The sequence below is a fragment of the Desmodus rotundus genome, chromosome 10, assembly GCF_022682495.2.
Source record: "Desmodus rotundus isolate HL8 chromosome 10, HLdesRot8A.1, whole genome shotgun sequence".
NCBI classification, from domain to species: Eukaryota; Metazoa; Chordata; class Mammalia; order Chiroptera; family Phyllostomidae; genus Desmodus; species Desmodus rotundus.
In genome coordinates this window covers 56,055,359-56,079,505 of record NC_071396.1, presented here as the reverse complement: position 1 = coordinate 56,079,505, position 24,147 = coordinate 56,055,359, and the positions used below count along the sequence as shown (strand labels likewise).

Genomic DNA, 24,147 nt, shown 5'->3' with positions numbered 1-24,147 from the left:
TTTTCTCTTTAAAAGATATTAAAAATTATATTTTACAACTATTTTGGCATAAAGACAAATCTAATGTTATATATTAAAGTATTTTTCTGAAACCTAAAAGTTTATTTTTTTCTCGATATTTTAAAAGAAATTAAAATGTTTTTGTGAGTGCTTAAAAGTATGTGGGCCCTCGGCACTGTGCCTACTGTACCTGCAGGTTAAGTCGGCTATTAGGAGTAAGTTGTACAGGCTGTTTTAAGGGTTGGTGGAAGTGACTTACTTTCTTCTGCCCAAAACACCTTTGCCAGAACTTAGTCAATCTAACTGTTAATTCACCTGGCAACATAGCAGAGTACACTTAACCACTTCTACTGTACTTCCCTGAATAAGACTGGACTTTTGTTGCTGAGCAAGAAAGGGAAGGAACAGATACTGCATAGTCTACCTGCCATCTCTGCCATAGTTCATTTTAAAATGGTGGTCCTTGTGTATTAGACTTGACGATGGGTTAGCATGTATTGGAGTGGAGAGACTGGAGGTAGCTTGCTTGTTAAGAGGGTTTTATAGTAAGAGGAAGCAAAGAATCTGAGGTCTAAATGAAGGGGGTTAGTAGCAGGAATGGAAAGGAGTGAACCGATGCAGGGCCTTATTCTTTCTTGGAAAAGGAAATACTTTCTGGAACCACACTTGGTTTTATGGAAATTCTCGTGAAAGAGTCCAAATTGCTTGGCATCTTGATTCAAATATGTAACCCAGTTCCTAGTCCATGCTTTTTTTTTTTATGTTCTTGGTATGTAAAACAGGCAATGTGTTATTCATTTCTTCTCTTTTAAATCTTTAAATATTCAACAAATATTTGAGAGATTGCTGTAAGCTAGACACTGAAGATAAAATGAGAAAAAAAGCCACAGTCCCCACCATGAACAAACTCACAGTCCTGTGGGAAAGACGGACAGATACTGACATCTCTGTGTGATTAGGGTTGTCGCGGGGGGGAGGAAATATTTGTAGGTAGGAACATATTAAGAATGGCATCTCATAAACTCTTGGGGAATCAGCTGAGACCCGAAGAAGGAGAGAGGCAGGCAAAGAGGCTGGTGGAGTATAAGAGCAGAAGGAATAGTTTGAACACAGGCCCAGAGGTGAGACCTTGGCATATTCCGGGAAAATGCAGATGGCTTAATAGGATTGGAATGTGGTGATGGAGGCATGGTGGGGGGGCGGCGCTGGGGCTGGGCGATATGAGACAAGAAGGACCTTGAATGCCAGATTTAAGACTGTGGACTTTATCCTGAGAGCATAGAGAACCTCTGAAGGGGGATTGAGCTGATCACATTTGTTTTGATATGATTTCCACTCACAGCAGTTATGATCTGGTCAGGATTTATAGAAACAAAAAAAATGTTATTTTCCTTTGGTTCCTAGATAAACTTGTTATATGTCCGTAACTTTTCACATTGTGGAATTCTTTCTCATTTCCTCTTTGCCTGTGTAACAAGGTTCTTTTAATCCACATTTCACCTCTTACACAGACTGACATTTCATCTTTCTGTTGCTTGTACTTCTCTTCCTATACTTACTTAAAAAAATAAGAAAGAATAGTAAACCATTCTTTCACTTAAAATTGAAAATAGTAAAACAGAGGTGACAAATCAATATTAGATTTTTACTGAATCTTACCTAATTCTAATACTATTAGTTTATATTATTACATAATATACAAGGTCTATTTAAGATAGTTATTGGAGAGATAATGATATGTTTTTTTATTGCATGGAATTTCTCTTTGTATAATACTTCAAATTTGTGTAACCATTAAAAAAAAAACCAGCTGTCTAAGAACCTGGCGTATCTGTGATGTCAATAGGAAGCAGTTTTAAAATTTTTGGGTGGAAGGGGCAGAGGGAGGGCACAATCAAAGGAGACTGAGATCCAGAGGTTAGGTGACCTGGTAAGGTCACCTGTCTAGTGGGTTCTAGAGGTATGAGTAGAACCCAGGTATTTTCCCATTTGAAAATGCTGCAGAATCTGGAAGCGTTAGCAGGTAATAAGGTGAAGCAAATCTGATTTCCATTCAGATAATTTTATACCAGAAAATAAAATTCTAGAAACTAATACTAAGTTTTCAAAACAGAATTGGATTTGTGTATGGTCCATTGATACCCAGATTTTACACTGACCTTTCCCTAAGTGCTGCATTCCACTCCACTCTCAGCACACTTACTATTAGCAGCTAATTCTTTGTACCAGAGTCACACACTGAGAATGAAGCTCTATCCTTTCTTCCTTTTTTAGAGGTAGGTGGTCATGCATGTTTTGTCACTTTCATCCCAGGTTGGCTTAAGGGATGATGGGAATGTTGCCCGGTAGATCCATTCTACTAGAGTCATGCGTGCCCTTCTGTATTTCATTTTAATTTCATATTAATAGTTTGATAACCATTTTGGAGAGTTCTCTAACAGCCTCCTTGGAACAAAAACTGCCACCTCTATCCCTTGGGTCTGAACATCCTCCTTTGCTAGGTATGACTGCAGCTCGACAACCAGGCACTGGTCCATCCTGTGCTGTACAAGTAGAGGGTGAGGCAAAAGTAGGTTTATAGTTGTGAGTACCCAACTTGTATTATTATTTATTAATTATTGTATTATTTTCCAAACACCTGTAAATCTACCTTTGTGAACCCCTGTATTTATGTATTTTAACTAAATAGGAGTGTTTCACAAAAGAGTATTTCAAAGCTTTTTATACATTTAAGTAATTCTTTAACCATCCCTTTGAGGTTTAAAGTGTATAGGTCACGATAACCCTAACTTTTAGTCTTGTTCATTCAAATTTCAATATAACCATGGAAAAAGTGGATCTATCACTAAACAGCTCAGTTCTGTGTGAACCCGTTTTTTTTTAAAGCAAGTCTGTCGAAGTATAGAGTGGGTTACTCTATCTCTTGTTTCCACTAGGAAAGAAAAGGAACAGCCAAAGTGGACTTTTTGAAGAAGATTGAGAAAGAAATTCAACAGAAATGGGATACTGAGAAAGTATTTGAGGTCAACGCATCCAACTCAGAGAAGCAGGCTAGGTGAGTAATAGTTTGTGAAGTTCTGCACATTGTGTTTTTAAAACTGTTGGCTTTATGGAACAGAGCCCGCTCTGTGGAAACCATAAGGCAGGTTGCTTTTAGACTGTCTGAAATGGGCTGAAGGAGGTGACTTCCATTTTTTGCATTTAAAATTAGGATCTTCTTTCTTATGGAATTCCTAAAGGATTTTTTTCTACATTAAGGGTTTTTTAAAAACTAATTTTTCATATTCAGACAAAAGAGGATGTTTTGAAATTTTATCTTTGCTGACTGGTAAAATGAAATCCTTCTGTTAGAGAGATTGATATTATAGTGATAATCATCTTCACAGATACAAAATATACATTTTTGAAGGTATCTGTATTTAAAGATCTTGTATCATAAATGCTGTATAGCCTTGATGTTAAGAATCACTGATAATAAGACAAACCGTAGACAATGATGTGATATTGAGGAGAAACGAAAACAAAAAAGCTGTCCCACAGCAGTGGCACAATAAACATGTGTGTTCATTATAAGATGCATCTCAATTTCTGACATGTTGAAATGTAGAAAAATAATGCTGCTTAGATTTGGGGAAATACATTGATAACATTAAAGTAGCTAACATAGATAATTTACTGTTCAATATGCAAAAGCAGTAGGAAATATACCACTTTCTACATGCAATTCTCAATTCACTCTTATTAATAACCCTTTAAAGTTAGCAATATTTTTACCCCTATTTAATAGATGAGGATATTGTGACAGAGAGAGGCTGAGTAACCATCTCAAAGTTGCATGGGTGGGAAACAACAGGCCTGGACTTCTTTTCAGGTCTTTCTGATTCTAAAGTCTATCCTCCTTCCTCTAGCTACACTCTACTGGAATTTTTCTTTTTAAAGAGAGAAAGAGTTTGCTGTAATATGAAGTCTTTGATGTTATACTTTATATTTTGAAGCTTCTATTTGGTTCTATAATTTTGGTCAACTTTAAGGTAATTTAAAGTCATCTAAAGTGAACTGAAAAGCTATGAAAAGAAAATGAACTGCAGTGAAAGAAAATGAACTGCAGCTATGTGCAGTAATGCTAAAGGAACTTAGAAACACTACGCTGAGTGGGGAAAAAGCAAATTGCAGAAGTCTGTATGAAATACACCATTTTTAATAAAGCTCACAAGTGAGCAAAACTAAATGATACACTTTTTAAGGGCACGGACATAGGTACAAACTATTCAAAAACAAAGGAATGAAAAAGTGAATTTCAAGATAATGGTTCTCTGCCCTGGCTGGTGTGGCTCAGTGGCTTGAGTGCTGGCTTGCAAACCGAAAGGTTGCCAGTTTGATTCCTGGTCAGGGCACATGCCTGGGTTGTGGGCTAGGTCCCCAGTGGGGGTCATGCAAGAAGCAACCACACATTGATGTTTCTCTCCCTCTTTTTCTCCTTCCTTTCCCCCCTCTCTAAAAATAAAAAAAATAAATAAAATCTTAAAAAAAAAGATTATGGCTATTTCTAGTGGGAAAGTGGGGAAGAACACGTGGCTAGCTTCACGGGGTTCAAAAGTTGGATGGTGAGTTTAAAGGTGTTCATTTTATTGTGCCATATGTATGTTAGGTACACTTGATTAGAAAAAAGAATGTAATATAATAAAACAGCTTTAAAAGGTGCTTTTTAGATGAATTTACAACATACCATGCAATATTGAGGGTGTTTTATTTTATCTGAGGAAGTTTGAATTGCTTTATATATCTAATAAAAACAAATCTCATTTAATCAGTAAAACATTAAATATGTTCATATTCTTAACAGTCTTAAAAATTTAATTTTTAGTATATTACCTTTACTCAAACATTTTCGCTTAAGTTAAACCTCCAAGTATGTTTATTTCTTAATAGCCACCTATAAATGTCCTATTCTTTCAAAAGTAAGTTTTAACTTTAGGGAGCTTTTAATTTTGGGGTTTATAAATTTAATTTCAATTGTTACTTAAATAACTACAGTTTAAACAAATTATTATAGCAGACATTCCCTTTACCATAGTCCTTCATTGTAAAAGGCATTTAACACTTTCCTGTCTGTACTTCCTTTTCTATGTGATTGTTCTGCAGCAAGGGCAAGTGCTTCGTAACCTTCCCGTACCCGTACATGAATGGGCGCCTTCATTTGGGACACACGTTTTCTTTGTCCAAATGTGAGGTAAAACGTCCTCCATTCAATATAATGGGATGGTGGGGCTTTAATAAATACTAATTTGAAGAAAACAGGATCTATAGAATTCATTTCCTGTTAAGAGAACTTAGATTTCCTTAATTTTAAGCATAATTTTTATGCTTAAGTAATTTAATTTTTATATTTAATTTTCATGTACTATGTATGTATGGGTGCAGGGGTCTAGGTATGTATGTTCACAAGTAATTTCGAAGTTGGTGAAAAGACACAAAAAAGGGGTAGTGGGTTAGAATTTTGGAATGACCATAAAATTAAGCTGGTGTTTTAAAGGAGGATGTGAAAAGGAAAACTGAGCTGATGCTCTTTGTAAAAAGTTAGCATTTTCTATTTGCCTAGCATAGATATTTGTAATTTAAATTTAATTTTCTTTCTCTAGTTTGCAGTAGGGTACCAGAGATTGAAAGGAAAGATTTGCCTGTTTCCCTTTGGTTTACACTGTACTGGAATGCCTATTAAGGTAAGATTGCTTTAGGGGTTGGTTTCTACTCTTTTTGGCTTAGATCAAATAGAAATATCCCGTTCAAGAGCTTAAAATAGGACTTTCAAATGCTGCCATATTAAAGAATCTTTGAAATGAATTTATTGTAGGGAAAATTACATTTAAAAAACATTTCAAGAAGTGTTTAAATAAAAGGCACACGTTAATAATGGTTTAAGTGATTTGATATCTTTTGGTTGTCATATATTCATACTCTTGTTTCAGAATTAGACAATAACTACTACCAAGGAAAATGTGCAGTGTTTTGAGCATTCAGACATATAGGATGTTGGTATAAAGTAATAAACACTTGTATCATATTTTGATCATTTTTGCAAATGTCTTCATTTATCATTAATTTATATTAGAACTAATTCTCAATAAAGAATAGACCAGAAAACTAGAGTCAAAGGGATTCCCTAGATGTTATAGGTTTAGGAAATTTAACTCAGATTTCTTTTTATTCTTCAACCTTTTATTGTGAAAAATGTCAGACTTACAGAAAGAGAGAAAGGATAGTATAATGAACACCCATACACTGTTCACTTAGAGTTACTAAGTATTGACATTTGCCAAAATTTAGTTCTGTCTCTCAAACACATAGACACATATATGCTTTTTTCTTGCCTTTTCTAAGAATTCTTTGTCAGTAAGTTGCAGCACCATGACATGTCTCCCCTGAATACTTCAGCATGGTCTTTTGAGAATAAGGGCATTCTACGTTATCACAGCGCCATTATCCCCTCGGAGAAGTTTAACATTGATGCAATATCATCATCTTGATCTAATCTGTAGTCAAGTGTGTGTAGTTGTTTTAAAATGTCCTTTCTGGTTGTTTTTTACTTTTTATGGATCACATGTTGCATTTTGTAATCATTTCTCTTTAGTTTGTCACGACATTGATATCTTTGGAGAATTTTATAGAACATCCCATATTTTGAGTTTTTTGATTGTTTCTTCATGATTAGGTTTGGCTTATTTTGACAAGAATGTTTTATACATGAGGTGTAAACTTCCCACTGTATCACATCAAAAGGCATACAATGGCAGTCTATCCCATTTTAGTGGTATTAAGTTAATGCCTGTCAGATTTTTTCATTTTAAAGGTGGCATTTCCCTTTTTTAATTAAAAGGTAATCTGTAGGAGAGGCCGAAAGTAATACTTTGAGAGCCTCTGAATATCCGGTTACCCAATAATCCAGTGGTTTTGGTATCCTTTGATGATGCTTGTTTGTTTGAATTATTGAATTGATGGTTGTACAATGGTGTCATTCTTTTCTCATTTATTAACTGAAATTCTTCTGTATAAAAGAGTCCACTTTTTAAAGTTGACGATTTTATATTTGTGTTTTTTTCATACCTTGAACACTATATCCTTGGCGTCATCTTTGTTTTTTGACAGTGGACTTGTCGTGGTATAACTGAGAGTAGGGGTGGGAAGCCCAGGCTCATGCATGTGTTTTGCAGCTTGCTAGCTTTATAAGCTGGGGTAGATCATCTCATTCTGTGTCTCTGTGTCTGTTTTCTGACTTCATACCTGTTCATGATGATAACTAATAGAGTATATGTAACAACCATTAAATTGAGAAATGCTATTATTAATGCTGTTATTCAAAATTTTAACACATTATACAATATCTTATAGATCCTTGTACTTCTTTTTTTTTAAAAATATATTTATTGATTATGCTATTATAGTTGTCCCATTTCCCCCCCTTCACTCCCCCCCTATAGTTCATGTCCATGGGTCATACTTATAAGTTCTTTGGCTTCTACATTTCCTACACTATTCTTACCCTCCCCCTGTCTATTTTCCACCTATCATCTATGCTACTTATTCTCTGTACCTTTACCCCCTTCTCCCCCTCCCACTCCCCTATTGACAACCCTCATGTTCTAGTTGTTTGCCTAGTTTGCTCTCGTTTTTGTTTTATGTGTGGTCGTTAATAACTGAGTTTGCTGTCATTTTTACTGTTCCTATTTTTGATCTTCTTTTTCTTAGGTAACTCCCTTTAACATTTCATATAATAAGGGCTTGGTGATGATGAGCTTCTTTAACTTGACCTTATCTGAGAAGCACTTTATCTTCCCTTCCATTCTAAATGATAGCTTTGCTGGATACAGTAATCTTGGATGTAGGTCCTTGCGTTTAATCTTGGGTAATGTAATTATGATGTGCCTTGGTGTGTTCCTCCTTGGGTCCAGCTTCTTTGGGACTCTCTGAGCTTCCTGGACTTCCCGGAAGTCTATTTCCTTTGCCAGATCGGGGAAGTTCTCCATTATTCAAATAAGTTTTCAATTTTTTGTTCTTCCTCTTCTCCTTCTGGCACCCCTAGAATTCGGGTGTTGGAACGTTTCAAGATGTCCTGGAGGTTCCTAGGCCTCTCCTCATTTTTCCGAGTTCTTGTTTCTTCATTCTTTTCTGGTTGGATGTTTGTTTCTTCTTTCTGGTCCACACTGTTGATTTGAGTCCCAGTTTCCTTCTCATCACTATTGGTTCCCTGTACATTTTCCTTTGTTTCTCTTAGCATAGGCTTCATTTTTTCATCTGTTTTTCGAACAGATTCAACCAAGTCTGTGAGCATATTGATAACCAGTGCTTTGAACTGTGCATCCGATAGGTTGGCTATCTGTTTGTCGCTTAGTTGTATTTTTTCTGGAGCTTTGAAGTGTTCTGTCATTTGGGCCATTTTTTTTGTTTGTTTGTTTGTCTTGGCGCGTCTGTTACTTTAAGGGGCGGAGCCTTAGGTGTTCCCCGGGGCAGGATAATGCTGGTTGCTGCACTGTGACGCTGTACGTGGGGGAGGGGCCTAGAGGGAGCAATGGCGCCCGCCTCACTCTCCTCCGGATTTCAATCTTTCACTCTGATACCCACAATCAAACTGGGCCACTCTGGTGCTGGTTCCCGAGTAAGTGGGCCTGTGCACACTCTAGGCCCCTGTGGGTCTCTCCAGTGACCTCTCCTGTGAGGCTGGGAGTCTCTCCTGCTGCCGCCCCAACCCCCAGGGGCGCTTTCAATCAGAGGTTTGAGGCTTTATTTCCCCCGAGCTGGAGCCCTGGGCTGCCTGCCGTTAGTCCGGTTTATCTGTGGGCGAATGTGGTGCCGCAGGGTGCTACCCGCCGCTCTGCCTGCCCCGTTCTCTGCCACTCTGAGTCCGGCCCTCTGGGTTTATCTGTGCAAATGTGGGGCCGCAGGGTCTGCTAGTGCTCGGACTGCCTGCGCCATTTGTCCCACACTCCGCCAGTCTCAGTCCCGCCACAGCCACGCGAGTCCTCTCCACCCCGGTGCCCGTCTCCGCCCCTCCTACCAGTCTGGATGAATGTTTATTTCTATTTTCTTGGTGTTGGTCCCCCTTGCTGTTCGATTCTCTGTCAGTTCTGGTTGTGCGAGGAGGCGCAGTGTGTCTACCTACATCGCCATCTTGGTTCCTCCAGATCCTTGTACTTCTAATGCCTAACATGTGGTATACTACATTGAGTACTCTGGGTGTTAAATAAGTGCTTGCGGAGTAAATGTAAAATGCTAATTTATAAATTAGTGAATTTAGGGGTACATGATTTATATCATTTGGGTTTTCTGTAATGATCCATTTATATTAGATATATTACAAAAATTTCAGAGTCAATTTTAGTTGGTCATAAGAGCAACAAAAAACCCAGATTATTTCTTGAATTTTGAACTTCACTGTTTCTAATGTTGTGTTTGTTTAGGCATGTGCCGATAAGTTGAAAAGAGAAATAGAGCTATATGGTTGCCCCCCTGATTTTCCAGATGAAGAAGAGGAAGAGGAAGAAGTCAGTGCTAAAACAGAAGATATAATAATTAAGGATAAAGCTAAAGGAAAAAAGGTTTGGTGATTGATGATGCTTATTTTGGTTAAAGTTTTATATTTATGTTTGTCTGATTTATATGTTCATTCCAAGTACTAGCACAGTATATATATTTTTAAAAATTTCATGATACCTTGGTCCATTATAGCATTGGGACTCATTCTAACGTTCTATTCTTCTTTTCTTATTGGTGACTTTTTGCTCCAACAGTGAGAAACCTGACTCTCTTTATTCACAATATATTTGTATTTTTGGTTCAGTCTTAGTGTACTAGTAGTTTTAGAATTGCTAACCTATAACCCTGGGAGAGATCATTTTACTAAATAAAGGACAGTGTTGGTATATAGTTCTTTTTGTCTTTTAGTTAACACACTGTTTTTCAAAGTTACTTCCATAGCTCCTTCTTCATCCCCTTCAGAGTGGTTATGTTCTATATTTATAATATAATATACTTACATACATTTGTTACACTCTGCATTCCAGCCTCCAGCATCCTGGTTGAGTTTTAAAAAATATTAACTCTTGGACTTCTGGATGGCGGAGTAGGTAAATGCTGTGCTCACCTCCTCCCATGACCACATCAGAATTACAAATAAATTATAGATCAACCACCCTTGAGAACAACCTGAAGCCTAGCTGAACAGAACTCCTGTAACTATAAAAGAGAAATAATGTGGAGACTGAATATTAGTCAGAAATTGAAATGAACCAGATCATAAAGTAAAATGATTTAAAAGATGGACATTTAAAAAAAAAAATTCACTCTTTGTGGTGTATAGTTGTATTGATTTAACAAATGCATGGGGTCATGTTTCTGCCACTGCCATATCATGTGGAATAATAGTTCCATCACCTCCAAAACTCCCTGTCCTGCCTTTTTGTAGTTTAAACCCTTTGCCTACTTCCAACCCCTGGCATTTGGTTGCCTTTTTGATATTGGTAAAGGTTGGGAAATGAACAAACTCTTGTGAGTATAATCTAAGCCATCAAGATGAAAAAAGATGCATGTGCTATTGGGAGAGGGAAATAGAGGTGTGGTGTTGAGATCTTGTCTTTGTGATGATAGTTCTTCATGGCTCCACCCACTTGGTAGTTTTCTTTGGTATCAAAGTCCTAGTGATCATCAGACTGTACAGTTTGGCGAGCAAATGGTCTATCTAAATCCTGCAGTATTCTGACATGTCAATAGCATTGTTTGGAAATTTAAAAACTTACCAAATGGGATTATTCACTTAGAGTTATTGTGGTCCTAGAATTTGTTCAGATGTTGGTTGTTCTTTGATGGATTGTTTTTTTGCTGGTTATTTTCAGAGTAAAGCTGCTGCTAAAGCTGGGTCTTCTAAATACCAGTGGAGCATTATGAAATCTCTTGGTCTGGCTGATGAAGAGATAGTCAAATTTTCTGAAGCAGAACATTGGCTTGATTATTTCCCACCACTGGCTATTCAGGATCTGAAGAGAATGGGTTTGAAGGTATGCCTATCACCACCATAGTTTCAGAAAATATAAAGAACACATTTACATTTATGTGATTACATGAGATTTGGACCAGGTATTACCTGAGGTGCTCTAATAAATTGGTACTTTTACTGTCAGGTTAGAAGATAATGGGCCTCTATGTGAGCAGTAAAATACTTTAATGTTTGTCACGTTAGAATGAGTATCGATACAGTAGCATTTAGTAGAAAGGAGTTCTATTCAAAGAGTATGAAGAACATTAGGAATACTTAAAAGTATTATTTAAGTGTTCCTTTTGAATTTATTACAATTTCTATATGTTTAATATATGTGTGTGGGTTTATAAATATGCATATTAAAAATTAATGTAGTAATTGTGATATATGATAGGTAGAACTTAAATTTTTGTTTTTCTTTTAATATTTGATATAATTTTTAGATGGAAAAATAAAGAGTAGAAGAGTAAATAATTGATTCCTAGCAATTCTTATTCATAGAGACTATACAGAACTCTCAAAAAATTACCTTTTCCTTTCTCCTTGTAATAGGTAGACTGGCGTCGTTCCTTCATCACCACTGATGTTAATCCTTACTATGATTCATTTGTCAGGTGGCAGTTTTTAACATTAAGAGAAAGAAACAGAATTAAATTTGGGAAACGGTGAGTTTGTTGTCCTTCAGTATGAAAAAGCAAAAATTTTTATAATTCTTGTAATTCAGTGCCCCATAGGCTTCTTTTTTCTATTGTCCTTTCTTTTATTTTTTATGGTTTTGCTTTTCTTTTTTGTTCTCCTGAATTCTTTTCCTTTTTGTATTGCCAGTGTCTTAATTCCTCTGAGCTGTTTTGTGTTTATGACAACTAGAACCAGGGAGAATAGGAGCGTTGGCTTTTATGATCTCACTAAAGATTCTGTTCGGTATTCCCAGCCAAACAGAAAAGTAATTTTATTTGTGTTTTAGTTTATTCTTTTGTTCTATAAATTGTTTAAGATTCTCCCTTAATTATGTAGATTAATTAAAAGCTATTTGCATTTCATAAGTGAATTTAAATTTTTAATCTGTTGTTGATGAAGGCAGAAATCTTTTATTAAATAACTAGATTGGCAATAGAACTACCCATAAAAGTATAAATAATAGATGTAGACATTTGCTCAGTTAGAAGAAATATTGTAAGATGTTTACAACAATGCTGGCAAATATGTTAGGCTACAACTTGTATATTATAGCAATATTTGTCACTTATTTTTTTAGGTATACCATTTATTCTCCAAAAGATGGACAGCCTTGTATGGATCATGACAGACAAACTGGAGAGGTATTTATTTGTGACACAGAGTAGCTGTTGTTAATAATTCCTCATATGGCCATAGAGTTTTAAGAAATAGATCAGTGCTTGCTGGTGTGGCTCAGTGGATTGAGTGCCAGTCTGTGAACCAAAAGGTTGCTGGTTCAATTCCTAGTCAGGGCACATGCCTGGGTTGCTGACCAGGTCCCCAGTAGCGGGTGTGCGAAAGGCAACAGATCCATACATCTCTCACGCACTGATGTTTCCTTTCCCCTCTCTCTAAAAATAAATAAATAAAATCTTAAAAAAAAAAAGAAATAGAGGCCTAAAAAACAACTTTATTCCAGAGCTGAGGTGTATTGTAGTGATACTCTGGTGGCTGTGAAGAGGGAGGCAGAATGCCATTATGGGTTCCTGTATCTTGTCTAAGGCCTTGCTCCTCCAAGAGTGGCCCAAGAACAGCTGCATCAGCTTGTGATAGACAAGCAGTTCTGAGCCTCACCCCAAAACTGCTGAATTAGAAGCTCTGGGGCCCAGGAATCTGTCTTTTAATAAGCTCTCAATGTGGTTCACCTGTATGCTAACATTTGTGAAGCACTGCCTGGAGATTGCTCTACTCTGAAAAGAGCATAGGGAAAGGCATTGAGATTCGGGGCTGACTGATGCATGCAGATTCCATTTGTTCCTGCTTTGATTATATGCCTACTTGCTTATTTCCAAAGTGCTTTTAGTCATCACGATGCCAGTTCACCCTACGTTTCTGTAGGACACATTACTAACATTATTCCTGGTACTACTTGAGTGCAGCAAGGGTGATTTGCCTAAAGCCTTCGCACAGGAAACCAACATGCCAGTACCTGCACTTAGGAGTCCAAATGAGTGTGTCATCGTTTGTTCCTACCTTTGAACGCACATGCAGTCTAGCAACTGCTTGCAATAATCAGCCCTCAATAATGATGTTACTTATCTGATACGAGTAAGACTTGATCAAAATTTTGAAAACTTTGAGAGACTTCAGAATGCCCAGTTTACAGACTATGTTTTTTTTTTAAAAAAAAAAAAACAACAGACATTTATTTTCTTTCTTTTTTTAGATTTCTTTTTTAAAATATATTTATTGATTATGCTATTACAGTTGTCCCATTTCCCCCCTTATTCTACTCCATCCTGCCCCCCCTCCCTCCCACATTCCCCCACTATGGTTCATGTCCATGGGCCATACATATAAGTTCTTTGGCTTCTACATTTCCTACACTATTCTTATCCTCCCCCTGTCTATTTTCCACCTACCACTTATCCTACTTATTCTCTGTACCTTCCCCCCCTCTCTCCCCCTCCCAATCCCCTATTGATAACCCTCCATGTGATCTCCATTTCTGTGGTTCTGTTCCTGTTCTAGTTGTTTGCTTAGTTTTCTTTTGTTGTGGTTTTAGGTGTGGTTGGTTAATAACTGTGAGCTTGCTGTCATTTGCTGTTCATATTTTTTTTATCTTCTTTTTCTTAGATAAATCCCTTTAACATTTCATATAATAAGGGCTTGGTGATGATGAACTCCTTGAACTTGACTTTATCTGAGAAGCACTTTATCTGCCCTTCCATTCTAAACGATAGCTTTGCTGGGTACAGTAATCTTGGATGTAGATCCTTGGCTTTCATGACTTGGAATACTTCTTTCCAGCCCCTTCTTGCCTATAAGGTCTCTTTTGAGAAATCAGCTGACAGTGTTATGGGACCTCCTTTATGGGTAACTGTGTTCTTTTCTCTTGCTGCTTCTAAGATTCTCTCCTGTTTAATTTTAGGTAATGTAATGATGATGTGCCTTGGTGTGTTCCTCCTTGGGTCCAGCTTCTTTGGGACTCTCTGGGCTTCCTGGACTTCCTAGAAGTCTATTTCCTTTGCCAGATTAGGGAAGTTCTCCTTCATTATTTGTTCAGATAAGTTTTCAATCTGTTGCTCTTCCTCTTCTCCTTCTGGCACCCCTAGAATTCGGATGTTGGAACATTTCAAGATGTCTTGGAGGTTCCTAAGCCTTTCCTCATTTTTCCGAATTCTTGTTTCTTCATCCTTTCCTGGTTGGATGTTTCTTTCTTCCTTCTGGTCCACACCATTGATTTGAGTCCCAGTTTCCTTCGCATCACTGTTGGTTCCCTGTACATTTTCCTTTGTTTCTCTTAGCATAGCCTTCATTTTTGATCTAACTTGTGACCAAATTCAACCAATTCTGTGAGCTTCCTGATTACCCGTGTTTTGAACTGTGCATCTGATAGGTTGGCTATCTCTTCCTCGCTTAGTTGTATTTTTTCTGGAGCTTTTGTCTGTGCTTTCATTTGGGCCTTTTTTTTGTCTTGGTGCACCTGTTGTGTAGTAAGGGGGAGAGCCATAGGTGTTCACCAGGGTGGGGTAAGGCTGGTCACTGCACTGTGACACTGTATGTGGGGGAGGGGCCAAGAGGGAGCAATGGCGCTTGCTCCACTCTCTGCCAGATTTCAGTCATTCCCTCCGCTACCCACAATCAAATTGGGCTCCTCTGGTGGTGATTCCCGAGTGAGTGAGCTTGTGCTCTCTCTAGGCCCTTGTGGGTCTCTCCAATGAAGTCTCCTGTGAGGCTGGGAGTTTCCCCTGCTGCTGCCTCAACCCCCACGGGTGTTTTCAATCAGAGGTTTGAGGCTTTATTTCCCCATGCTGGAGCCCTGGGTTGTGTGGTCTGCTTTGCTTCCCCGCTGTTCCTCCCGGTTTATCTATGCACGAATGTGGGGCCGCAGGGTCTGCTAGCTGCAGCCTGGCCTGCCCCGTTCCACAGTCTACCACCTTGCTGGATCTTCTAGCCCTTCCTTTGCTGTGGGTCCTCTCTGCCCTGGCTGCCCATCTCCACCCCTCCTACCGGTCTGAATCAATGTTTCTTCTTTATCTCCTTGGTTGTGGGGCTTCCGTACAGTTTGATTTTCTGTCAGTTCTGGTTGTTTTTTGTTTTTAAATTGTTGTTGTCCTTTTTTTGGTTGTGCGAGGAGGCATAGTGTGTCTACCTATGCCTCCATTTTGGCCGGAAACCTATATTAAATTTTAATACAGTCAATGGTAGCGATATCCTAAATTTCAATAGTATATTATAATTTTTCAAACCATTTTTGTATCCATTGTCTTATGTGCTCCTCAGGACAGTCTTGTGTGAGGCTCAAAGAGATTGTGACTCCCTTGGGTGAAGCATTAATTAGGATCCAAGCTAGCTTTTGAATGTACCTCACCTGACCCTGGGTCCAGTGTATGTCTGTGATAACTGCTCTGTGGCATTGCTGTCTTCTTGTTCTCATTTTGGCAAAAAAAAACTGTTTTAATTGATTAATCCAAGCCACTTTTTTTCTGTCCTCCCCTCTCAAGGGAGTTCTCAGCAAACCATCCCTACTCAGTAGAGTCTGGGTCGTGTTTCTGAGTTCTGGTGTGGGGTGGAAGGGTGGTCCCCAGGGCACTTCTTACACATTAGACGTTCATGTGGATGTGGCCCGTGCACCACTGGTAGTCTTTTCATTGGAAGAAAGAATTAGTCTAACAACGCAAGAACTGATCTTAGGAATTTGAATCCTATCTCTCAATAGGTTAGGAGGTGTAATCCAAGTCTTTTTTCCCCTCGAATTTTTGTTTTGTTTCTTTGTTTAGGGTGTTGGCCCTCAGGAATATACTTTAATCAAGTTGAAAGTGCTTGAGCCGTATCCATCCAAATTAAGGTAGGTTTGCCAAAGAGTTATGTTTCAGCTGTTTGAATATCAGATACTTGTGATAGAATCCACAACATTTTTTTTTGCTTTAATACATCTTTTTTCCTCTTAGTGGCCTGAAAGGGAAAAATATCTTCTTGGTAGCTACTACTCTCAGACCTGAGACCATGTTTGGACAGACAAACTGTTGGGTTCGCCCTGATATGAAGTACATTGGGTTCGAGACAGCAAATGGTGACATATTCATTTGCACTCAAAGAGCTGCCAGAAATATGTCATACCAGGGCTTTACCAAAGACAGTGGCGTGGTGCCAGTTGTTAAGGAATTAATGGGAGAGGTAAGTTTGGTAGCAGACTTTTTATTTTAGTTTGTAAATTTAGAGGGAACATTCCAACAATGAAACTTGAGGAAAAAACATTAACATTTTTTAAAATTGAGGCATACTTACAGTCAAATGTATACATAAGTGTGTATTTTGGTGTATTTTCATATGTGCATACACATTCATGTCAGCATCAGTCAAATCGAAATGTAGAACAGTTCCAGTCTTCCAGAAGGCTCTCTCATGTCCATTTCATAGTGAGTTCTCACCAGGCTCCTGCAAAGGTGGTCCACTGTTTGACTGCACCACAGTGCAGTGACCCTTTCTCTGTAGTGGGTCTTTGATTGTTTCCTACCTTTTTCTATTATGTCTCATTAGTATTGTACTTGATGTTGGAGTTCTGTCTGAGCAGTTTTGGGGAACAGTATTAATAACAGATTTTTAACTTTCTCTAATGCAACTTCTTTCCATGTTAATTTGAGCACATTCTGGGGTGCGGAAAATGCATTATATAAATCAAAAACTAGCTTTCAACCTTTAAGATGGGTACAGTAGTTAGCTTTTAGCAGTATTACTGTAAATGCTGTATAAGCAGCTTATCTAATACAGTGGGGTGGGTGGGTACTGTGTGGAACTGAAAAGTTCATTCCTTAGCTGAACAAGCAGCTGTAAGCTGTTTGTCGCGTATGGGAATATGGGTCCAATATTGTTGCATCTTTTGATATTTTTTTAAGAGAAACCAGATAGATCTTTTTAATTAACTTTGTCTTCCCAATTATCATTTAATGGATATACAGTATTCTAGCTTGTTGAAGTCTCATATTTTATTAAATAATTTTTCTATCATTTAAAGTTTTATTTGTTCCTAGGTTAACACAGTCATTGGGCAGACTTCTCAAAGAAAAACAGGGTTTTTTTCTTAACCTTTGAGGTACATTTCTAGGATTGAATTGCTGGGTCTGAGTTCTGTGACGATTTTTGTGGCTCTTGCTATGGATTCTATGTTGTTTTCCTTAAGGGGTACCATGTCATAAGTAATGTGTTCGTGTACTAATTTCTTTAAGACCTTAATAATTATTTGCAAATATTTTTGGTCTAGTTGGTATAAAAGAATGACTTTTGCTTTACTTCATATATTTTTGATTTCTAGCTTCGTGGGCTTAAAATAGTAACATTGTTTTTAATTTTATTAGTTAAACTAAGTTTCTTCACCATTTATGCTCAACTTTTCCTTCCACAGGAAATTCTTGGTGCATCACTTTCTGCACCTCTAACATCATACAAGGTGATCTATGTTCTCCCAATGCTCACCATTAAGGAGGATAAAGGTAAAGAGTCTTATTTCTCTATAGAAATACTGTGGTAATCACTTCTGGCTGTATTAATCAATTCCACACTCTGTTTTACAAGGCACTGGTGTAGTCACAAGTGTTCCTTCTGACTCTCCTGATGACTTTGCTGCCCTCAGGGACTTGAAGAAAAAGCAAGTGAGTATCTGAGTTTCACATTCTTTTTTCTGCTCATCATCTAATTGGTCAGGTACTGCTGAACTACACTATGGGATTAGGCTAAAAAGCTATGCATGTATCTTTGAACTGTAATTTCTAACTTATTTCTTGATGTATATGTATTTTCCTGTGGTTTGAATTTTGAATATGTATATTTTTTGGATAGAATGTTGAATAGAATGTTTTTTTAAAGACTTTATTTTTTCAGAGCAGTTGTAGACTCACAACAAAATTGTGAGGAAGGTACAGAGATTTCCCATATGCCCCCTGCCCCAACACATGCACAGCCTCCACATTATCAACACCACTCTCCGGAGTGGTACCTTTTTACCACGATGAACTTACATTGGCAATCATAGTCACTCAAAGTCCATAGTTCACCTTAGGGTTTAATCTTGGTTTGGTGCATTCTGTGGATTTGGACAAATCATTTTTATATCATGCAGAGCATTTCATTGCTTTAGAAGTGCTCTGTGCTTTTCCTGTTCATCTTTCCCTACCCTCCCATCACTGACAACCACTGTCTGCTTGTCTTCAGGGTGTTACCTTTTCTAGAATGTCATATAGTTGGAACCTTACAGTATGTAGCCTTCTCAGACTGATTTCTTTCACTTAGTAATAGCATTTAATGTTTCTCCATGCATGCCTTATCGCTTTTCATTGCTGAATAATATATTGTCTGGATCACCACGGTTTATTTATCAGTTCATTTACTGAAGAATATCTCGGTTGCTAACAAGTTTGTTGGCAGTTATGAATAAAGCTGCTATAAACATTCATGTACAGGTTTTTGTGTGGACATAACTTTTTAGCTCTTTTGAGTAAATACCAAAGAATGTGATTGCTGGATCATATGGTAGGAATCTGTTTAGTTTTGTATGAAACTGCCAAACTGGAACCAAGATGGCGGCGTAGGTAGACACACTGCGCATCCTCGCACAACCAGAACTGACAGAAAATTGAATGGCAGGAAGTCCGACACCAAGGAAATAAAAAATAAACATTCATCCAGACCGGTAGGAGGGGTGGAGAAGGGCAGCCGGGGCGGAGAGGACTCGCGTTGCCATGGCAGGACCGAGACTGGCGGAGTGTGGGACCAACGGGGCAGGCAGTCTGACCACTAGCAGACCCTGCGGCCCCACATTCCCGCAGATAAACCGAGAGGGCCGGACTCAGAGTGGTGGAGAATGGGGAAGGCAGAGCGGCGGGTAGCACCCCGGAGCCCCACACTCGCGCACAGATAAACCGGACAAACGGTGGGGAGCAAAGCAGACCGTGCAACCCAGGGCTCCAGCTCAGGGAAATAAAGCCTCAAACCTCTGATTGAAAACGCCCGTGGGGGTTGGGGCGGCAGCAGGAGAGACTCCCAGCCTCACAGGAGAGGTCATTGGAGAGACCCACAGGGGCCTAGGGCGTGCACAAGCCCACCCACTTGGGAACCAGCACCAGAGGGGCCCAGTTTGATTGTGGGTAGTGGAGTGAAAGATTGAGGTCCGGTGGAGAGTGGAGCGGGCGCCATTGCTCCCTCTCGGCCCCTCCCCCACATACAGCATCACACTTTAGCGTCACAGCGCAGCGACCAGCGTTACCCCGCCCCAGTGAACACCTAAGGCTCCGCCCCTTTAAGTAACAGATGCGCCAAGACAAAAAAAAATGGCCCAAATGACAGAACACTTCAAAGCTCCAGAAAAAATACAACTAAGCGAGGAAGAGATAGCCAACCTATCGGATGCACAGTTCAAAACACTGGTTATTAGGACGCTCACAGAATTGGTTGAATTTGTTCGAAAACCAGATGAAAAAATGAAGGCTATGCTAAGAGAAACAAAGGAAAATGTACAGGGAACCAATAGTGATGGGAAGGAAACTGGGACTCAAATCAATGGTGTGGACCAGAAGGAAGAAAGAAACATCCAACCAGAAATGAATGAAGAAACAAGAATTCAAGAAAATGAGGAGAGGCTTAGGAACCTCCAGGACATGTCGAAACGTTCCAACATCCGAATTCTAGGGGTGCCAGAAGGAGAAGAGGAAGAACAAAAAATTGAAAACTTATTTGAACAAATAATGAAGGAGAACTTCCCCAGTCTGGCAAAGGAAATAGACTTCCAGGAAGTCCAGGAAGCTCAGAGAGTCCCAAAGAAGCTGGACCCAAGGAGGAACACACCAAGGCACATCATAATTTCATTAGCCAAGATGAAACAGAAGGAGAGAATCTTAGAAGCAGCAAGAGAAAAGGACACAGTTACCTACAAAGGACTTCCCATAAGACTGTCAGCTGATTTCTCAAAAGAGACCTTACAGGCAAGAAGGGGCTGGAAAGAAGTATTCCAAGTCATGAAAGTCAAGGGCCTACATCCAAGATTGCTCTATCCAGCAAAGCTTTCATTTAGAATGGAAGGGAAGATAAAGTGCTTTTCAGATAAGGTCAAGTTCAAGGAGTTCATCGTCACCAAGCCATTATTATATGAAATGTTAAAGGGAGTTACCTAAGAAAAAGAAGATAAAAAATATGAACAGTAAAAATGACAGCAAACTCAGTTATTAACAACCACACCTAAAACAAAAACAAAAGCAAACTAAGCAAACAACTAGAACAAGAACAGAACCACAGAAATGGAGATCACATGGAGGGTTATCAATAAGGGATTGGGAGGGGGAGAAAGGGGGGAAAGGTACAGAGAATAAGTAGCATAAATGATAGGTGGAAAATAGACAGGGGGAGGGTAAGAATAGTGTAGGAAATGTAGAAGCCAAAGAACTTATAAGTATGACCCATGGACATGAACTATAGTGGGGGAATGTGGGAGGGAGCGGGTGGGCAGGATGGAGTTGAGTGAAGGGGCGGAAATGGGACAACTGTAATAGCATAATCAATAAATATATAAAAAAAAAACACAAAACTGTTAAACTGTCTTCCAAGGTGGCTATACCATTTTACATTCCCACCTTGTGAGAGTACCTGTTGCTCCACATCCTTACTAGCATTTGGTATTATCATTGTTTAGAATTTTGTCCGTTTTAATGAGGTGTGTGGTGGTATCTCATTGTTCTTTTTATTTACATTTCCCTGATGACATATGATGTGGAGCATCTTCTCATAGGTGTATTTGCTCTCTGTATATCTTTGGTAAGGTGTTAAGGTTAGGGCCTTTGACTCATTTTTTAATCAGGTTGTTTTCTTATTGTCGAGTTTTAAGAGTTCTTTGTATGTACTGGATAACTGTCCTTTATCAGATACATTTTCAATAAATAGTTTTTCCCAGTCTGTTGCTTGTTTTATAATTCTTTTGGTATTGTCTTGCAGAGCAGAAGTTTTTGATTTTTATGAAGTCTGGCTTATCAATTATTTCTTTTATAGGTTATTTCTCTGCTTTTGTATCTGAAAAGGCCATCGCCATACCTAAGGGCATTTAGGTTTTCACCTATATTTTATGACTTGGAGTTTTATATCTAGGTTTATGATCTATTTTGAGTTAATTTTTGTGTAGGTGCAAGGCCTTCAATTCATTTTTTTTTTTGCACGTGTATGTCTCTTCGTCCTAGCAACAATAGTCAAAGATACTGTCTTTGTCTCATTGTATTGCCTTTGCTCCTTTGTCAGACATTGATTGGCTGTATTTGTGGGGACCTATGGGCCGTCTGTTCTGCTCCATTGTGCTGTTGGTTCTTTCAGCAGCACCACTTCTTGATTACTATAGTTTTATAGTAATTCTTCAAGCCGAATAGCATTAGTCCTGCAGCTTTGTTCTTGTCCTTCAGTGTTTAGTTGTCTATTCTGGGTCTTTTGCTTCTCCATGTAAACTTTAGAATTACTTTGTCCACATCCATATAATAAATTGCTGGGATTGTATTAAATCCATAGGTCAAGTTGGGAACAACTGAAATCTTGAAAATATTGAGTCTTTCAACCCATGAACATGGGATATTCCTCCATTTTTTTAGCTGTTTGATTTTGTTCATCAGAGTTTTATAGTTTTCCTCACATAGGTCTTATATATATTTTGTTAGTTTTTTACCTAAGTATTTAATTTTTTTAGTGCTAATGTAAATGGTATTATGTTTTTAATTTTAAATTCTACTTATCTATTGGTATGTAGGAACACAATTGATACTTGTATATTAACCTTTTATACTGCAACCTTGCTATATAATTGCTTACTAGTTCCAGGAAGGCTTTTTTTTAAATTCTTTTTTGGATATTCTATGTTGACGATTATGCCAACCTGTATACCTTTTCTTTTCCTGCCTTATTGCATTACCAAGAACATGCTGTGTGATGTTAAGTAGTGGTGAGAGGGGACATCCTTACCTTTACCTCTTCTTAATAGGAGGGCTTTGAGTTTCTCATCATTAAGTATGATGTTAGCTGTAGGTTTTTTATAGTTTTATGAAGTTGACCAAGCCCTCTCTATTCTAGTTTACTGAGGGTTTTTATCATGAATGGGTGCTGGGTTTGGTCATATTTTTGTTTTTGCATGTGTTGATATGATCGTATGAATTTTTCTTTTTTAATTGGGTGATGTGATGGATGTCCTTAAACTTTGAAAAGGCTTCTGATATTCACATTTTTATTGCAACCTAGAATATGAACCTTATTTTAAATGAAGAGTGTGTGTGTGTGTGTGTGTGTGTGTGTGTGTGTGTGTGAATTTTTGCTTTGGCTATACAGTTTCATCATTTAAGCCATTCATTATAACGTATACTTTGAGTTTTTAGAAGTCATAGATCTCTTCTTGAGATATTTGGTAAAGATAAAAAATTGCTCTGTATGGAAAGGAGAAGAAATAATAGCTTTAAAAACAGCTTGGCAGTTTCTTCTCTCAATGATTAAATGATTATACCAATAAAGTGTTGATCATTAATGATAACTTGCAATTCTTTTGTAGGCATTACGAGCAAAGTATGGAATTAGAGATGACATGGTCTTGCCATTTGAGCCAGTGAGTACATAGATTTCTCAGTATATTCATATCCATATCTTTATCAGGAAAAAAGAGAGCTAACATTTTCCTTGTAACAAAATTAAATAATTAATGGAGTATGGAAATAAGAGGGAGTTTATTTGAGAGTTTATTTTAATTTAGTAGCTGCTGTGGAAGATAAGAGAGAGAGAAAAACTAATAATAAGCATTTTCTTAGTACCTGGCACCTGAAATTCTGGAATAAACAAGTGGCTTTTTCGCATCATCAATTTTATGTAGCTTATTTTGCTAGTTTGGCCAGTTTCCAGGCTTCTAAGGACAAAATGTTAATGTTTTCATATTAATGCCTGCAGTAGAAAAAGTAAAATTACTAGCAAATACCTCTCATAAAAAATCCAGAGGACTTACTAGAAACCAAAAAACAAGACCCTTCAAAAATTTAGTTGTTAACACAATTTTGCTAGTTTGTGTTAATTATTTAGTTGATTTGATGCCAGTGTAGGAGTGAGAGCTGGAGAAGGTGAATGTGTAGTAAGGGAGGGACAATGTGGGGGTTGCTGTACAGATTTGGGTCAGTCCTGTGCAGAGAAGGAAGACAGTTCACACTGGGATGTTTGTTAGTCACTGTGTGAGTGTGACTTCCTAATGCCTGGTACCGTTATAATGATACATAGAATCTGAAATGACTTGATGGGATAGAAGAGGCAAAAAAAAAGGACCACGCCCTTTTTCTGTGTGTTCATTCAGGGTGAATAAGTTCCTGACGTCGTCATTTTTTGCAGGTGCCAGTCATTGAAATCCCTGGTTTTGGAAATCTCTCTGCTGTAACCATTTGTGATGAGTTGAAAGTTCAGAGCCAGAATGACCGGGAAAAGCTTGCAGAAGCAAAAGAGAAATTATATCTAAAAGGGTTTTATGATGGTGTAAGTAATAATTTTTTTTATTTGATTTACTCCATCTTCTGTGATTTTCTTCTTAATGATTAAAAAATACATAGAAAAATTCAATATAGTTTTAGTAGCATACTGACCTATGACAGACTGATATGAGATTAATAAGAGAGCCTTCTATTTCCAAACTTTTTAGAGTTTTTTGGGGGGTGGGGAATAATAATATTTACAGAAATTACGTTTGTGCCCTATAGGAATCTCTTAAAGAAAGAATTTCTTGAGAAGATATTTAGTTCTATTGTTCAATAAACTCCAAAGGTCTATTACATGGACAATAGACTATTGGGGACAAAGGTCTAGCGTTCCCTTCTTTTGCTCTTTAAATTAAGAGTTTTATATTTTAAGTGAGCAGTTTTATTCAGGTCATTAATTCACCCGTTAATGACCACGAAATGCCAGGTGAACACGACAAATGT

General features: G+C 38.0%; 1 protein-coding gene across 2 annotated transcripts in view; it reads left to right on the top strand.

Annotated features, from left to right (window-relative positions):
- The window catches only part of LARS1 (leucyl-tRNA synthetase 1), a 58,499-nt gene that overhangs the window by 5,304 nt on the left and 29,048 nt on the right, over nt 1-24,147 (top strand). Inside the window, exons 2-14 of one of the 2 annotated variants that reach the window (XM_024575106.3) lie at nt 2,937-3,055; nt 5,143-5,230; nt 5,640-5,720; nt 9,453-9,590; nt 10,884-11,045; nt 11,579-11,691; nt 12,282-12,345; nt 15,967-16,034; nt 16,138-16,363; nt 17,589-17,676; nt 17,759-17,835; nt 22,746-22,799; nt 23,564-23,704. In XM_024575106.3, the coding sequence (XP_024430874.1) occupies nt 2,937-3,055; nt 5,143-5,230; nt 5,640-5,720; nt 9,453-9,590; nt 10,884-11,045; nt 11,579-11,691; nt 12,282-12,345; nt 15,967-16,034; nt 16,138-16,363; nt 17,589-17,676; nt 17,759-17,835; nt 22,746-22,799; nt 23,564-23,704 (1,419 nt within the window). Of the gene's footprint in view, nt 1-2,936; nt 3,056-5,142; nt 5,231-5,639; nt 5,721-9,452; nt 9,591-10,883; nt 11,046-11,578; nt 11,692-12,281; nt 12,346-15,966; nt 16,035-16,137; nt 16,364-17,588; nt 17,677-17,758; nt 17,836-22,745; nt 22,800-23,563; nt 23,705-24,147 lie in introns of those variants that run through there. The other variant, XM_045183903.2, reaches the window with a different exon arrangement.